General features: G+C 57.5%; 1 protein-coding gene across 15 annotated transcripts in view; it reads left to right on the top strand.

Annotated features, from left to right (window-relative positions):
• Positions 1–17,632, top strand: part of PACS2 (phosphofurin acidic cluster sorting protein 2) — a 58,406-nt gene that overhangs the window by 35,880 nt on the left and 4,894 nt on the right. For 5 of the 15 annotated variants that reach the window (XR_008380633.1, XR_008380632.1, XM_053594110.1 and 2 more), the window contains exons 5-19: positions 664–826; positions 1,201–1,274; positions 1,384–1,464; positions 2,208–2,267; positions 7,603–7,760; positions 9,147–9,237; positions 9,478–9,567; positions 9,670–9,815; positions 10,858–10,990; positions 11,299–11,403; positions 11,876–11,982; positions 12,199–12,353; positions 13,078–13,188; positions 13,526–13,634; positions 14,289–14,321. Coding sequence is in view for 13 of the 15 variants with exons in the window: in XM_053594110.1 (XP_053450085.1) it covers positions 664–826; positions 1,201–1,274; positions 1,384–1,464; positions 2,208–2,267; positions 7,603–7,760; positions 9,147–9,237; positions 9,478–9,567; positions 9,670–9,815; positions 10,858–10,990; positions 11,299–11,403; positions 11,876–11,982; positions 12,199–12,353; positions 13,078–13,188; positions 13,526–13,634; positions 14,289–14,321 (1,616 nt within the window). In the remaining 2 variants the exon portion in view is untranslated. The remainder of the gene's footprint in view (positions 1–663; positions 827–1,200; positions 1,275–1,383; positions 1,465–2,207; positions 2,268–7,602; positions 7,761–9,146; positions 9,238–9,477; positions 9,568–9,669; positions 9,816–10,857; positions 10,991–11,298; positions 11,404–11,875; positions 11,983–12,198; positions 12,354–13,077; positions 13,189–13,525; positions 13,635–14,288; positions 14,322–17,632) is intronic. The other 10 variants (XM_053594112.1, XM_053594106.1, XM_053594113.1 and 7 more) reach the window with 7 other exon arrangements.

The raw sequence follows: 17,632 nt of genomic DNA, 5'->3' as shown, positions 1-17,632 counted from the left end.
CATGACTTCATCCGCCACCCTCAGCAGGGCCTGTGCTGTTTGGCTTTCTTCGCTCCCTGCCTGGGCCTGAGGCGTTCCTCTCAGGCGTGACCCCTGGTTCTGGGCATACTTCTGACTGCTCAGTGGGACCAGCACTGCCCCCTACACACTCTAGTAGCAGGGATCAGAGCAGAAGGGCCTCTGGTAGAGGCCGTGGGAAGAGGGAAGAGCTGGGTCCGCATGGGGGAAAAGAGGCCCTAGCCCCACCTGGGTGCCCTGGAGGGTGTCATGAGCTCCTGCCTGGGTTCTAAGAACATTAGCTGCTCACCACATGCAGCTCCTGTCTAAGCCCTCACTACTCCCTCCAGACCAGCAGTGGCAGCCCGCCCAGGTGGCCCGGTTTCTTAGGATGTCAGCATGGGCTTCTGAGCCTGTGTGCTTACACAGCCCTGTGTGGCGTCAGGGTTCAGCAGGGCAGAGGTCACTAGTCCTCCTTATCTACCTCAGTCTGCTTTGGCCCTGCCTGGCCCTGGCAGCCCCTGAGAGTACCCACATCCTTCCTGTCCCTCCACCCGTCCCCCATGGCATCCTTCAGAAGCACTGGCCCTTACTCCAGTGTGTTGGGCTTGCCGGGGAGGGAAGCTGAGCCAGGTGGGCCTCGCTGGACCCCTGCCCTGCCTGCAGGTCATGCAGCACCCTGCGGAGGGAGGCCAGGTGCTGAGCCTCTGCAGCAGCATCAAGGAAGCCCCCGTCAAGGTGGCCGAGATCTGGATTGTCTCCCTGTCCAGCCAGCCCATCGACCACGAGGACAGCGCCATGCAGGCCGGCCCCAAGACCAAGTCTACCGGTGCGTGTGTCCGTGGTCTGGGCGTGGATCCTGATGTGGGGAGGCGCTCACAGCTGTAGCCACCATCACAATCGGGTCCATGTCCCCGCCCTACCCTTGGGCAGACAGGGGGCCCAGGAAGTCCAAAACCCAGGCTGAACAGAGATGTGGGAGGAGCTTTGGGGGTCGCAGGTGGTTTATGTGGGCCTCGACCTCTCATCCCTCCCCATTTGCACCAGCCCCACTCGCTGTCCCTGTCGGCTTACAAGGCTCCGCTGGGGTCCATGTCCTCATAGCTCCCTCTGGGGCGGGGGTGGGGTATCTGTAGTTCCGTAGCTGCCTCATTCCACCAGGCGGAATCTCGAGGCACTGTCTTCTGTCTGCCCATTCCACAGATAACTACTCCGAGGAGGAGTACGAGAGCTTCTCCTCTGAGCAGGAGGCCAGTGATGACGCCGTGCAGGGGCAGGTGACTGAGTGAGGCCAGCCCAGGGTGTGGTGTATGTCCTCCTTTCCCAGGGCTTGGCGCGTGGGCAGTGCTTGCCGGGTGTGCCCAGGTGCTGTGTCTGTCTGTGCAGGACCTGGACGAAGATGACTTCGATGTGGGGAAGCCCAAGAAGCAGCGGCGGCCGCTAGTAAGGACGACGTCCATGACCAGGGTCGGTGGAGACATCATACTAACGCAGGGGCCTGGTGGAGGGGGGCAGGGCTGGCAAAGACACCAGTTCTGGGGTCCCAGGGACCACTGTGAATGTGTGGAGACCCTACCATGCAGCCTCAGTGGCCAGGTGCTAGGTGCTTGTTGCTTGTTGAAGTGGGTACGAGCTGGGTGGGGATGTCCCATGCCCAGCCCCTGACTACTGGCCCTGCCAGGTGTTGCTCTCTGCAAGGCTTGGACCGTGTGACTGCTCCAAGACCAAGGCCTGGGGAGGCTGTACCTTGGTCTGACCCCAGGTGTGCCCGGGGTGGCTGGCCCCACTGTTTGCCCACTTTCTGGTGCACCCAGTGCTGCTGGCCCCAGCAGCTAGGGGAAGAGGTATCAGGGTTTTCCTCCTGGAGGAAGGAGACACGAGAGCTGGATGGGCTGACTATCGAGCATGCCTACCCAAGGGCCCCCCTCGCATCAGCCCATTGCCCACCCCACGCCCTTGTGCAGTGAGGGAGCAATGAGTCCAGGAAGGGCTATGGAGTCTTCTGGAAGCACCATACGTGGCCACAGGCCATCCCTAGGCCTGGGACTGACAGACCTTGGCCTGTGTTTTAAGATGCTCATGAACTTCTTGTGAAAGTTCGGGGCCCACCTGCCAGTCCATCAGTGTTGCAGTGGTCTGGTCGCCACTTTGATTGTGTTCTGGAGGCAGCGGCCCTATGGCTGTCTCTGATGCCTCCTCTTGCCCTGCAGCAGCAGAACTTCAAGCAGAAAGTTGTGGCCTTGCTGCGAAGGTTCAAAGTGTCGGATGAGGTGAGTGATCTGGGCCCTGCTTGCCCCTGCGCCTCCCACGCCCTGCCCAGGTCCTGGCTCTGCCAGCTCTTTTCATCGCAGCTAGAAACGGCCTGGAGGGGCCAGCAGCCACCCTGCATCCCTGATGGGTGTCTTAGCTCCAAACATGAGCATAGTGGGGAGGACAGGACACCGTCGAGGGGCTTGGCCACAGGACTGTGTGTGTGTATTTCGTGAATAGGCTTTAACTTGTGAGTGGTTGTGGGTCCACAGCAGAACTGAGTGGATGGTGTAGCATGCCCGCACACTCTGCCCTCACAGCCCCCTACTGTCAACATTCCGTGGGTCTTAACATTTTCTCCTTTTAGCTTTTCTCTACTTTCTGAATTTTCTATAATGAGCTTGCATGACTTTCATCATCCAAAAAAAAAAAAACTCTTGGTTTTTTTGAGATGATCAAAAGAAAATTAGTGTCTGCACTATGGGCACACAATAGGGAGGTGGCACGTGTGTCGCTCTGGAAACAATAGGGAGGTAGCACGTGTGTCGCTCTGGACACACAGTGGGGATGTGGCACGTGTGTCGCTCTGGACACAATATGGAGGTGGCACGTGTGTCGCTCTGGACACAATATGGAGGTGGCACGTGTGTCGCTCTGGACACAATAGGGAGGTGGCATGTGTGTTGCTTTGGACACAATAGGGAGGTGGCACGTGTGTCGCTCTGGACACAGTGGGGAGGTGGCACGTGTGTCGCTCTGGACACAGTGGGGAGGTGGCACGTGTGTCGCTCTGCACACAATAGGGAGGTGGCACGTGTGTTGCTTTGGACACAATGGGGAGGTGGCACGTGTGTCGCTCTGGACACAGTGGGGAGGTGGCATGTGTGTCGCTCTGGACACAGTGGGGAGGTGGCACGTGTGTCGCTCTGGACACACAGTGGGGATGTGGCACGTGTGTCGCTCTGGACACAATAGGGAGGTGGCACGTGTGTCGCTCTGGACACACAGTGGGGATGTGGCACGTGTGTCGCTCTGGACACTATGGAGGTGGCACGTGTGTCGCTCTGGACACAATATGGAGGTGGCACGTGTGTCGCTCTGGACACAATAGGGAGGTGGCACGTGTGTTGCTTTGGACACAATAGGGAGGTGGCACGTGTGTCGCTCTGGACACAGTGAGGAGGTGGCACGTGTGTCGCTCTGGACACAGTGGGGAGGTGGCATGTGTGTCGCTCTGCACACAATAGGGAGGTGGCACGTGTGTTGCTTTGGACACAGTGGGGAGGTGGCACGTGTGTCGCTCTGGACACAGTGGGGAGGTGGCATGTGTGTCGCTCTGGACACAGTGGGGAGGTGGCACGTGTGTCGCTCTGGACACAGTGGAAAGGTGGCACGTGTGTCACTGGGCCTTACAGCAGCATTGCTAGCATGCCCGTTGTCCAGGCAGCATGGCCCCCCAGTCGTGACGTGCCCACAGGACCACAGCTGGAGCAGCAGGTCTGTGGTGGCCTCTGGCACCTGTGCCCAATAACACTCTTCCCCAGGGAGAGGTGCCACAAACAGTCATGTCCGGGCAGTGGTAAATCTGGAAATGGTGCATCCCTGGCCAGTTCCAGAGACAGGATAGCCCCAGAGCTGCTGGGTGGTCCAGCAGATCCCTTAGTCTGTGCATCCTGGGGTGGGACATTCCCAAGTCCAGCTGAAGATGAATATTCTGCCAGGCAGCTCCCTAGCAGGGGGCTGTGGGTACTCAGGGTCATATTTTGACCTTGGGGACCTAGGTGATTGGACTGTCTAGATGTGGCCTCACTGCCTATGCAGATTTGGTTCTGGGACTTACAACCCAAATTAAAAGCATCTGCCAATATCCAGATGCTGTTCGGTTAAAGGATGCTAATTATGATCTTCAGAAGGCTCTGTGAATAGCCCTGCTCTGTGCATAGTCCACATAGGTCAGTTTGTGCCTTAGCTGAGTGACATGGTCTCTGTCCTGATTTCCACCTATCACTCCCTCTCCTGAGAGGACAAGCCTGTCCCCCTTACAGCTCAGTGTCTGGCTCAGGGAGGCAGAGTGTCCACCCTGTGCCAGGCCCCAGCTGGCACCCCCAGCAGCCCTTGGGTGGTCAGGAGAGGCAATGAGGTGAGGTCACCTGCCCAGCTCACACCCTTTTTAGACTGTTTGAGCTGCTATAAGAAACTGCCTTAGACTGGGAAACTTGTGAACAACCAAAATTTATTGCTCACAGTTCTGGAGCCTGGAAGTTCAGGGTCAAGGTACTGACATAGTCACTGTCTTGTGAAGGCCTATTTCTTGTAGAAGGTGCCTTCCATGGGGCTTCATGTGGCAAGAGGTGCTGACAAGCTCCCAAAGCCTCTTTTCTAAGTCACTGACTCCTTTCTCCAGGGCAGGGCCCTCACAACCAGTCTCCTCTTCGAATCATCACCTAGTCATTAGGTCCCAGCCCACAAGTCCTGTAGGTACGGATATTCTAGTCTGGCACAATGTCCAGGCTGACCGCAGAGTGCCTGCAGGCCCCACCATTCCAGCCAACAGGTGTCCCGCATCTGATGTGTGATCAGGCAGAGCCTCTGGTCAGGACTCTGTGCTACGAAAGTGAATTTGGGGCAAACTGTATCTTGGAACCCTCAGCTTCAGTTGAATTTTTTTTTTTTTTTTGGTTTTTGGCCAGGGCTGGGTTTGAACTCGCCACCTCCGGCATATGGGACCGGCGCCCTACTCCTTGAGCCACAGGCACCGCCCACAGTTGAATATTTTATACTTTAGTTTCACAAGCGTAGGTAGCACGTCTGTATGGTCAATTGGTTTTCAACAGAGTTGCCAAGTTCATTGGAGAAAAACCTTTTCAACAGAAAACAGCCTTGACACAAGTGTACACTGCAAAAATAACTTGAGTGGATCATACTCATATTTAAAACCTAAAACTTTTAAAATTACTTTTTTTTTTTTAAAGGAGTACTGTTCACCAGGAAAGATGGCTGCTTTTCTCTTTGTTTCTGAACAGGGGCTCTCTGTGTTGCCCCGGCTGGACTCAGGCAGTATTTACATTTTAAACTTTAACAAACATTAATTTAATGCTATAAAAATTCTAGAACCAATAGGAAATGTTTTTATGAGCTTGGGTTAAGGAAAGATTTGTTAGGACTTAAAAAGTATGTGGAAAACAGGAAAAAATCGATACATTGGACTTTATGAACAATAAAAATGAAGCCATACGTAAATGCTGTGTGGTCCGACTCACAGGAAGTCCCCACAGTAGCAGGACGGAGGGGCAGTCCTCGGGTGCCCTGGGACCTGGTACCGCTGCACTGCTCACTGCTTACAAGTTCTTAAAACGGCAGATACTACATTTTGTACGTATTTTACCACAACAGAAAAGTAGAAATTTGCTTTCTGAAAGATAACTATTGAGAGAATGAAAAGCAAGCTGCATGTTGACAGAAAATATTTGCCAATCACGTATCCAGTGAAGATTTGTATCCAATATGTTTATAAAGAACTCTTAAAACCTTGTTAAGAAAAGCAACCCAGGCAGCGCCTGTGGCTCAGTAGGTAAGGCGCCGGCCCCATATACCGAGGGTGGCAGGTTCAAACCCGGCCCCGGCTGAACTGCAACAAAAAAATAGCCGGGCGTTGTGGCGGGCGCCTGTAGTCCCAGCTACTCAGGAGGCTGAGGCAAGAGAATCACTTAAGCCCAGGAGTTGGAGGTTGCTGTGAGCTGTGTGATGCCACGGTACTCTACCGAGGGCCATAAAGTGAGACTCTGTCTCTACAAAAAAAAAAAAAGAAAAGCAACCCAATTTTTTAAATGGGTAAGACTCATACCCTGAACCGACAAAACATTTTTTGTTTTTAAAATTGAAGAATATATAAATAAGTAGAAAGACATGCTGGACCATAGAATGAATGGCGGCCGTACTCCCCAAACTGATCTACAGGTCAGCGTAATCCCTGTTAAATTTCCAGCTGCTTTTTGCAGAATGTGACCAGCTAAAATTTATATATAAAAGCAAGGGCCTCAGAATAGCCCAGCAGTCTTGAAAAAGAGCAAAGTTGGAGGACCTAATGCATGCCACGTGCAGAACGCACTGCAAAGCCACAGCATTCATCGTGCCGCTGGGCCCTGGTACGGGGAGGAGAGGGCCAGACAGTGACCCCCTACTGAGGGCTAGCTGATACTCCACAAGGACCTCCAGGCTGTTCTGTGGGAAAGAGCAGTCTTTTCAGCTAATGTTGCTGTAACCACTGGATGTGCACGTATAAAAGAAGGAAGCTAGACCCTTTCCTGTACCATATTCAAAAATTAACTCCAAACAAGTCCTGGCAATGACGAGACCCCGTCTCTATGAGAAGTATTAATAGAAAAATTAGCAGGTATAGAGCCTCACCCTGTAGTCCTAGCTACTCAGGAGACTGAGGCAGGAGGATCACTTGAGCCTAGGGGTTCAAGGCTGCCGTGAGCTGTGATGATGACACAGCCCTGCAGCCTGGGTGATAGATTGAGACCCTGTCTATTAAAAAAAAATTAAATGAAGGGTGGCGCCTGTGGCTCAAGGAGTAGGGCACTGGTCCCATATGCCGGAGGTGGTGGGTTCAAACCCAGCCCCGGCCAAAAACCACAAAAAAAAAAAAATTTAAATGAAAATGGGCAAAGGCTTTATGTGAATAGATGTCTCCAAGGACGGCATGCAAGTAGCTAGTAAGCTTGTGATCATTATCACTGGTCAGTAGGGAGATAGAAAGCCCAAGTGTGGTGAGATAGTGCATTACTCCCAGGGAAGGCAGGGGCCAATTACTGCTGGTGGACATTTGAACAGGAGTCACCACTGTTGCAGAAATCACCAAACTCCTAGCAGTTCTCAAGTTGTGACTTCAGGGAGGTGAACCCTTCTGTGCGCACAGTGGCTATTGTGCTGGTGTCCATGTTGGCTTCATCTGTATCAGCCAGACCCTGGGACACGCAGATAGCCGTCAACTGGTGGTTTGTCGGGTTGTGGGTGGCCCTGCACAGCAGGACACAGCTGCACCCAGAGGCTGCTTACTGGTTCCTTTCACGATGTCCCAGCAAGGGCAGCACTGAAGCCACAGAAGGCAGGGGCAGTTGCCTGGGGATTGGGGAGGTACTGACCACTGCAAGGCAGGGTCTTTGCAGGTGAGAGGAATGTCTGTCTTTTGATGGTGGTGGTCACATGGCTGTATGTGCCTGCTGGGCCATCTGTGCTCTGCGCGCCTTCCACACCCTGTCCCTGCACGTGCCTCTGTGGCAGCCGTGGGGGTGACATGTGCGTCTGCAGGGATAGCCCTGGCCCAGCCTCATGGGCTTGCCATCCCTGCAGGTCCTGGACTCAGAGCAGGACCCTGCAGAACATGTACCCGAGGCAGAGGAGGATTTGGATCTCCTGTATGACACACTGGACATGGAGAACCCCAGCGACAGCGGTCCTGACATGGAGGATGATGACAGTGTCCTCAGCACCCCCAAGCCGAAGCTCAGGTGAGCTTCGTGGGTAGGGCCAGGCAGGGCCGTCCTGAGGGATGGGGGCCAGGTGAGCTGTGCGGTCAGGTCCAGGCAGGGCTGTCCTGAATGATGGGGGCAGGCTGCTAGCTTACTACACACCACCCTGCGCTGGTGGACCATGCTGAGCCTTGGCATAGTTGGCAGGGCCCCTGGACAGTTCCTGCAGGCTAGGTGGGAGGTACCATGCACAGCGGGCAGGGGGAGCACGGGCCACGTAGTTCTCCCATCACAGCAAGTGCTTGGGGGCTGTGTGCTTTGGACCAGGAGGGTCCCTGGGGTGTTGGCTGGGCAGGGGCATGATGCTCTCTCAGGGAGAGTTGGTGGAAGAGCACATGGGGAGCTACAGAGGCCATGCAGGCAAAGGGTGGATGGTGGTACTGCCTCTATGAGGGTGGGACAGGTGTCCATGGGGTGGCCTGGCCCAGGCAGGAGGGAGGAGGACAGGCGTCCATTGGGGGGCCTGGGCCAGGCAGGAGAGAGGAGGACAGGGTCTGTGGGGGGCTGGGCCAGGTAGAAAGGAAGGGAGCAGATTGCTAGATCTAGCAAGAGAGAAGTGAGGACAGGTGCAGGGCATGGTAGGAGGAAGGACATAGAGGTAGGTCCACCTCACGTTTTGGCTGTGGACTCTTGGGAAGCCCCAGCTGCTGACAGGACAGAGAAGTAGTGGAGGCAAAATTGGAGCAGGGGTGGGGGGCAATTTGGTTTTCTGCTTTTTAACCTGAGCAGTGCAGAGAAGCAGACATGGTGGCTCACAGGGTCCTCTAACAGCTCACATGGCTCCTTTGGATGGCCTGTGTTGTCCAGACCTCTCCGCACCAAACCCTGTGACGAGGCCCACATGGTGGAGCCCCTGGTCCTCCAGCCTGCCCATTTGTGGTCCTAAGTGCTCACCCTCAGGGCAGCGTGTCCTGAGCCTCATTGCCCAGGCGGCAGCCCAGACACGTGTGTGGGACCTGCCTAGTGGTTAGTGCAAACAGTCTTCCAAGTCCCTCTGAACCTGCCAGCCTCTGCTCTGCACTCTTCTGCACTCATGCTTCCTCTGTGAGGGGTTTGCACGTGTCCCCGTGTGGCCAGTGAGCTGGCCCTGCCTGCAGCTGACAGTGGGGCAAAGTGGGTTTTAGGGTGCTGTTTTCTGTGACTGCAGAGCAGGCAAATGAGCTGAAAAGTGGCCTCCAGGTGGCCTGGCATCTAGTGTGGCCGAGCTCCTGCACCTGCGACCCCCCTGCACTGGGCAGGGCAAGAGAGGGTGGGACGACACAGGTTCTGCAGGGGCCGACTTTTCTACAGCCCCTGCTGTGTGCCAGGCTAGCCCTCAGGCACAGCAGGACACCTGGTGAGTGATGCTCCCTTCGTCCCGGCCAGGCCATACTTCGAGGGCCTGTCCCACTCCAGCTCACAGACAGAGATAGGAAGCATCCACAGCACCCGGAGCCACAAGGAGCCCCCCAGCCCAGTGAGTAGGAATCCTCACAGCCTTTGGGGGGAGCAGGGCGGGGCCAGCACAGAGGGAAGGTGCCCAGCTGGGCTGTGGTGTGGTGAGTCTCCTGGTGTGGCCTGGGCCCAGGCCCCTGCCCTATCCAGGATGCCTCCTCCTCATCTGCCTGGCTGCCTCTGAGCCCCAGCACCTCTGCCTGGAATGAGGTGGCCTTGGCACCCACGATTGAGCACGGCTGATTCCCATCTTACCTCCTAGGCTGACGTGCCTGAGAAGACCCGGTCCCTGGGAGGCAAGCGGCCAAGCGATGGCATCTCTGACACAGTGGCCCTCGTAAGCAGCTCACAGGTCCAGAGAGGCCCAAACCCTTCACCCAGACCAAGGACCACATCAGCTCCAACGGGCCCCACCTGTGGGCGGGAGTCTCACATGGCCTCCGTCTCTGCGCAGCAGGGTACACCCGTGTCCTGGGAGCCGTCAGTGCAGCCCGAGGACAGCCCTGAGGCAGAGGCCTCCACCCTGGACATGTTCACTGAGAAGCTGCCACCCAGTGGGAGGATCACCAAGACAGAGTCCCTGGTCATCCCCTCCACCAGGTGATGGGGGTTCTGTGCTGTGAGGGGGCAGGCCAGGGCGATACTGGCCCACAGGAGGGGATGGTGGTTAGAGGGCTGCCAGTCAGGGTTGGGTGCCCCGCCAGGCAGATCCAGGCCTTGGGGAGCTGGGCCAGCCCTACAAGTGCTTATAGCCAGTTGAGGGCAGTAGTTTCCACTGGGCAGTGCTCCTTCCGGAGGGTGGAGCTGGGCCAGGGATGTAGCTCACTGTGAAGCCTGCTGTGGGCCAAGCCCAGGGAGGATCAGGCAGCACAGGGCAGTGTGGCTTCCTGGTGGGGGTGCCCCCGAGGTCTCTAACAGTCCCCTCTCCTGCTCTACCACCCCATCTTGGTCAGATGAAGGGTAGTCCTTGAGTTCCTAGCAGCCTGTCTGGGCTCCCACCAGCCCCTCCCCATCCATGGGTGTCCCTCTGCCCCTGCCCAATCTTCTCTCCCGTGGCGGCTTCAGTTTAAAGTGTTGTGTCACAGTAGGCATCCTGGGGGCACCTTGTGAACCCCACTTGGCACAACACCCCTATGATGTGTCACCGGCTGCCCTACCACTTGCTACAGCCTGGGGTCTCACTTAGGGCCAAGGGCAGACAAGCCTACACCCTTCCTGCAAGCCCTGCTCTCCACCCCTAGCAGAGGCCCATCCACCCACAGAGGGCCCAGGGGTCAGGTAGCTTCTGTAGGATTTGGATTTCATGTTTCTGTGATATTTGGGATCTTCCAGAAACAGCAAGTGTAGACGCTGGCATTTACCTGATGGGGGTGCTGGGAAAGGGTCACCCTGGTGGCTCCAGTGCCCAGTCCTGGCCTGCACTAGCTCTGACCCAGCTCTGAACCCAGGCGGGCAGGGTGAACTCTGGCTCTGGTTCTCAGGGGTGCCATTAGAGCCAAGTGCCAGGTCCCCTTCAGGTGGCCCATGGACTACCCATCAGGGACTCTCTGATGTCCTTCCTGCCCTACCGTTGAGAAGCAGTCCTCTGTGGGCAGCTGTGATGGGTAGCACTGTGAGCCCCTGGCTGGCCCTGCCCTGACAGGTCCGAGGGAAAGCAGGCTGGTCGTCGGGGCCGGAGTACATCCCTGAAGGAGCGGCAGCCAGCACGGCCGCAGAGTGAACGGGCCAACAGCCTGGACAACGAGCGCTGCCCAGAGTCTCGGAGCCAGCTGCAGGTGTGGAGGGTGGGTGGAGAGAAGCAGGGCACTGGGAGCCTGGAGCCCTCCTGCTGTAGGACCATCCTGTCAGGGAGCCTCTGTGGGCCCAGGAGCCATGTCCAGTGGCTCCTGCCGCCCTTCTGGTCTAGGGCAGCCCAAGCACTCAGCTGTGTGGGCCTAGGCAGCTTCTGTGATAATCAGCCTCACCTGCTCCCGAGCCTCCACGGCTACAGGGGGCCGGTGGAGGTCGCTACTGGCACCAGGCCTGGGGAGGTGAGGGTAGCATCACTGCTCTTTCCTGTGTGGATGGGCCTCGGCATCCGCAGATCCCCCGGAAGACAGTATATGACCAGCTGAACCACATCCTGATCTCTGATGACCAGCTTCCCGAGAACATCATCCTGGTGAACACCTCTGACTGGCAGGGGCAGGTGGGTAGGGGCCTGTGGGGCACAGGGTGGGCGCATGGGGGCCTGGACTCTGCCCATGAAGATCATGGTGGCTGGGGCAGTGCCTGTGGCTCAATGAGTAGGGCACCGGCCCCCATATACCGAGGGTAGTGGGTTCAAACCCGGCCCTGGCCAATCTGCAACAAAGAAATAGCTGGGCCTTGTGGTGGGCACCTGTGGTCCTAGCTACTTGGGAGGCTGAGGCAAGAGAATCGCCTAAGCCCAGGAGCTGGAGGTTGCTGTGAGCTGTGTGATGCCATGGCACTCTACCAAGGGCGACAAAGTGAGACTCTGTCTCAAAACAAAAAAGATCATGGTGGCAGGGGCTCAGCATTACCAGCATTCCCACCTGGCCATGTGCCAGAGCCAGTGGTGTGTTTGCCTGGACATGCCCCTGAGGTGGGGGTGGCCGGGTGGCTGAGCTGGGGTCAGCTTCGGCCTATCTTCCACCCAGTTCCTCTCGGATGTCCTGCAGAGGCACACGCTCCCTGTGGTGTGCACGTGCTCCGCAGCTGACGTGCAGGCCGCTTTCAGCACCATCGTCTCTCGAATACAGAGATAGTGAGTCCTGCGCCCCACCCCGGGGCTCTAACTTATGGGACCCCTCCCCCTAGACAGGGAACACCCAGAACCCTGGGCTGTGGGTGGCCCAGGGTGGCACTGGCCAGTCTTCCCCAGTTTCCAGCAGTTTCCCTGGACTCCACATGGGTGGTCACTGGACTGAGGACAACTCTTCTGAACTGCTGTTTCCTATTTCCCACCCACCTGGGATCACAGCTGCAACTGCAATTCCCAGCCCCCCACGCCCGTGAAAATTGCGGTGGCAGGGGCTCAGCATTACCTCAGTGCCATCCTGCGGCTTTTTGTGGAGCAGCTGTCTCACAAGACCCCTGACTGGCTGGGCTACATGCGCTTCCTCATCATCCCGCTGGGTGAGGGCTGCAGGGTGACCGTCTGGCAAGCCCTGGGCCTCCCAGGGGGCGGGCAGGGGCGAGCTGGGCAGGCTGGGCAGGTGGGCGGGCAGGGGCGAGCTGGGCTGCTGGATGGACAGGGCAAGCTGGGCAGGTAGGTGGGCAGGGGCGAGCTGGGCTGCTGGATGGACAGGGCAAGCTGGGCAGGTGGGCGGGCAGGGGCGAGCTGGGTGGCTGGGCAGGTGGGCACCACTTTCATGTTCATCGTTTCCCATGCTGTGCATACTACACTGATGCCTCCTGACTAAATATGCAAAGCGGGGTGGGCCGGACGAGGCTGTGCCCACCCAGGTGGCCTCAGCTGTGTGTCTGGGTCCTGTGCCAGGATACCTTGAGCGGCGTGGCATGGGTATCCAGTGCTCAGTGATGAACCCTTTCAGGGTTATCAGGGTGTTGTATCGTTGAATTCTATTAATTGTTGTGCTTCATATAACTCATAATGTTAGAAAACAAACTTATCCAACCTTAATTCAAGTTGTGAGGACTAGAGGTGACACCTCGCCCACATGTACCTGTGAGATGCCCCCTCAGCCTTAGCATGCCACTGAAGCGCCTCGTCACGGGTGCCTGGCAGGTGCTGGGCAGGCATCCTTAGTGCAGCACAGGGATGGGACAGAGGGGGCAACAGCCCCACTCCATGGCTGGAATGTGAGGGACTGTGTGGCTTTGTGTCCCTGGTGTGCAGGGTCCCACCCCGTGGCAAGGTACCTAGGCTCTGTCGACTACCGCTACAACAACTTCTTCCAGGACCCCACCTGGAGGGACCTGTTCAGCAGGCTGGAGGCCCAGAGTGCTGGTAAGGCCAGGGCTGCTGGGGGGTCCCTCCTGCCCATACCCTGCACCTCCACTGGGGTCCAGTCTCCGAGACTTTCTTCCTGCCTCGTGCTCAGGCTCAGCCTCTGGGGAGCTGGGGCAGATGGGCAAGTGAGCCAAGTTGGGACACCTGTCACCCTTCTACAAACTTCAGAGCTTATTGGAGAATGTGGGGCCTGTCTGGGGAAGGGGAGGAGACCTTGCCCTGCCCTGGGACCACCTCAAGAGTGGAGTGCAGAGGGTCCCTCAGCTGCAGCCAGCACTCAGGCCTGGGACCCCCACCACTACAGCTCAGTCCACCACTGCCTCCCCTCATGCAGTGCAGGACACGCCGGACATTGTGGCACGCATCACGCAGTACATTGCAGGAGCCAACTGTGCCCACCAGCTCCCCATCGCGGAGGCCATGCTTACCTACAAGCAGAAGAGGTAACACAGTGGCCCTGGGTCGTAACAGGTGCAGAAAGCACTAAGCAAGTGGTGTGCTAGTGCACTCCAGATGGGGTGAGAGCAAGTGGGCATGTTTCAGACCGTCCCCAGTTTTGTGCACTTTGACATCCCCAGTGATATCAGTTGGCAGGATACCTGTCAGGACTCAGCAAGGTGGTGGTGGCCCAGCCCCTCTATCCGAACACATATCTCCTGCAGCCTGGGCATCCTGGCTGGTAGTGGCTGTGTTCTTGGGCCTGTTGAGGGAGGGTGCCGAGCTTTTGTTCTCATGTGCTCAGAGTGGAATGAACAGCACTTGGGAGCCCAAGCCTGGGCTTGGGTCCAGCAGTCCTTCCCTGGTGCCACCTTAAACAGCTGGGCAATTTCATTTCTCTGGTGTCCCTGGACTAAGAGCTGAGCCACAGCCTGGTAGGGACAGCTGTCAGCTGCCCACCATAGCCTAGCTATCCTGGGTTCTCCCTGGTGGAGGGGCTGTGCCACTCCACACAAGGCCTGGTTGGGCTCACAGCCACTGCCCCAGAGCAGGCAGGTGGAGACTCGCTGCGACCCCAGGAGGATGAGCCCAGGGCCCCTCACTGTTCCTGAGAGCATCTTAACTATCTGTGTTTTCTCTTTTGGTGGCTTTCTAAAAAGGAAAAAGCATTTTCATTTTGACTTTACCCTAAGGTATGGCTCAAGTCTACATCCTACCTGATTTGTCCCCAGGCTGGTCTTCAAGGCTTGTTTAGCAGCGTCCCTGACTGAGTTTGTTCTCCCTCCCCGACACCCTTCCTCTAAGCTGGGAGCAGGTGAGGTAGGCCAGAGTCTTTGTGCCCTGAAAGGCAGATGCAGGCCTTTTCCTAGGGTCCAGCCCGTCACCTGAGTCAGGAGAGTAGCAGACGGACCCTCTGGGGTCTGTGCCAGGGTGTCCATTTAGGAGGTGACCAGATACAGCCCCTAGTGAGGCCCTGTGTGTGTGCAGCCAGGAAGCTACTGGCCGACATAGCATCCAGGTGGCCTTAGGCCAGCCTTGCTTCCCATACCTCACTGTCAGCTACTGACAGCTCCAGGAGGGGGTCAAGGCAAGAGGCTGGGGACCACACCCAAGGAGATGGAGCAGTCAGTGGCCATACCTGGACTCACCTGCCGCACCCGGAGGGGCCTTCCTCCAGCACCTGGGCTGGCAGAGGGTCCACAGAGGGCCATCCTGTTACAGCTCACCTGGAGAGGCGGCCAGACCACTGAGACTCCTGAATGGGGTAAAGTGGTACCTAGGCTCCATCCAGATGGCTCTACCCTCATGTTCTGAGCCCAGTCTGGGTGCCCCACGGCTGTGTCCCGCTCCATGTGCAGCCAGTGCCCTTTCCTGGAGAAACAGCTACAGCTACCAACACAGCCTGCCCAAGGGAATAGGGCAGTGTCTTCTGCCCTGTGTCTTAAGTCACTCACTATCCTGGGAATAGCTGCCCCACCCTCCCTCCCCCAGTGCAGTGTAGTTGGGTCCCTGGGGGCCTCCTTGCTGGACACACTGCAGGCCCAGAGGCCATCATGCAAGAAACACCTGGGATCATGAAAGGCTGTGGGGTTGGTCCTAGACAGACAGGAGGAGTCTCAGCACCCCACCCATCCTGCTAAACAAGCTTCAGTGGGAGAGAAAGACCAGCCGTGGGACCTCCCTGCTGACCCTGTGGCCAGCTACACCAGCTGCTCCCCGTTGGCTGTGGCGCGAGGGCCTGCAGCATGCACTGGCTGCTGGCCGATGCTTCTCGTCCATCTGTCCTGGGGTTGGCTCATCCAAAAGCCAGCCAGGGCTTTAGGAGACCTGGCCTACTCGCACCCTGTGCCTCCATCCCTGCTGCTGCGTGACAGTGGTGACACTAGTTGCCTGGGTGGGGGTGAGCTGAAGCCCTGGATAGAGCCTGGGCCTGGCTAAGGCCCAGAATGCTGGTGGAGCAGCAGTAGCCATTATTTGGCTCAATAGAGGAAATACTTTTGTTTGCCTGGAGCGGTCAGCCAGGGTGCTGAGAGAGGGTTGGCAGAGGGCACAGACCCTCCCCCCACCCGGCAGAGTCCCTCCTGGTACCTGCCACCCTCCCCCCAGACTGGGTTCACCTAGACTGTCTGTAGGGGTACGTCCCTGCCCACCTCTCCCCTACTGCAGACCATCAGGGACAGGCTTACCTGAGGGTGGATGGCCTGAAGTCAGGGCCAGTTTTGAGTGGTCAAAGGGTCTTTTCAGGCATCCAGACAGTGCCACTGGAGCCATACAGAGCACACCTCTGGATGTCTGCTCTCCATGCCCTGAGCAGCCCCCATGAGCCAGACTTAACGACGGTTGTCTCCTGAGGGCACACTGAGGTCTTGGCAGCCCCTCTGTGTCCAGGGTCAGGGTAGGGGTCCCAAGGCCACCAGTGTCACCCCTGTCACGCCAGCCCGTGTCCAGTGCTGGGTGCTGTCTGCATGGCCCAGAGGCACAGCTTGGCTTTGAGAGTCCCAGCAACACCCTTGTGTCGTAGCGTTTTGCGCGCTGACCTCAAGGCTGAGCATGGACGAGGGGCCACTCTTCTGGGAGGGGTATAGTCCTGAAGAGGCCAGTGGCCCTGGGGATTGGAGCTGCCCATGGTCTGGGGACCAACAGACACCTACCTGGCTTCTGTGACCTCTGGGCCTGGAGGGGCTCAGGCCAGACCTGCCAAAGAGGACAGTGGGCAAATGGGGATGGAGCCTGGGTGGGCCCAGGGCCAGGAGGCTGCCCAAACTGACATCAGGACAGAGGCAGGTGTGGGTGCAGGACTCACATTGTTTTGTGTACTTGAAATAGTGGAGGAAAACACGTTTCAACTATGTTCTCAGCAGTGAAGGGAAGGCTGGGAACTCAAGCATCTTCATCACAGTGGACAGAATCCATCTGTTACATGCCGAGGCCTTGGCTATGCCTTTGGGGTGGGTCTGGAGGTGCTGAGGGCTCTCTGCCAGGGTTCCTGTCTCCAGGATGGCTGGAGAAACGCAGGCCCTGCTGGCTACTGTGAAGATGGGAATGCTTGCTAGGACCAGCCTTGGGAGGTTGCACGCTGAACATGTGGTCTGGGCCAGTCCCTGGGTGAAGGCCACTTGTTCGGTTGTGGGCACATTGTGGGAGGTGTGGGGCACAGCTTCTGCCCCACGGTCTCCTGGGGAGGGGCTACTGGCTGGTGCCGGGGCAGGCGGCCATGCCAGGTGTCTGGCAGAGGACTCTGACAAACACCGGGTGAAGAGGGTGCTGCTAGGTAAGCCTACATTGGTGTCCAGCACAGGACTGTCCATGGGACACCCATGGCCTGGCAGTCAGCTACTTGGAACCCAAGGGAAGCCCTATCCCTGGGCCTCTGCTGGCCTTCCAGAGGCTGTAGATGTGCTTTGTACCACACACATGAGAGTCTCCACCTAGGGCATTCCACCACTTATCAAGCTCAATCATTTGGGGAAATGAGAGAAGGAATGAACCTGACAGAACTGCCCTGGGAGATAGCAACAGCTACCAATTCAGCCTGTCCAAGGGAATAGGGCAGGTGGTACCTGTGTCCCCTACATGCCGGTCACGGGGACCTCTGAGGCCAAGCAGGGAAGGGAAGGTGGAGGAGGCTGACCCAGCCCACTGCCTAGGACCTTGCCCCATGGACCTTTCCGGGGCCTGGAGGGGGTGCTCTTCAGCCATGGTTGGAGCCTCGTGCTCTGAACCGGACCCTGGTCCCATGCAAGTGCTGTTCAGGCTGCAGTGAGGTCTGGTCAGTGGGAGTCTGTTGTGGACATGGACCACAGGACTAGCTCCTGCTTGGGCCATGTGCATCAGAGGAGGAAGGCAAACGTCTCTGAAGTTTCTTGGCTTTTGCCCTCAGGCCCTGGGGATCCTCTCTGTGGATAGTAGTGATCACACTCCCAGGAGAGGCTGTGGTTCTGCCAGAGGTTGTGCAGAGCCACATCTGTGCAAAACTTGTAGCAGGCACCAGGCACCTTTCCTG

This window comes from Nycticebus coucang, chromosome 6 (assembly GCF_027406575.1).
Source record: "Nycticebus coucang isolate mNycCou1 chromosome 6, mNycCou1.pri, whole genome shotgun sequence".
Classification (NCBI taxonomy): Eukaryota; Metazoa; Chordata; class Mammalia; order Primates; family Lorisidae; genus Nycticebus; species Nycticebus coucang.
This window is presented reverse-complemented; position numbering and strand designations above follow the sequence as displayed.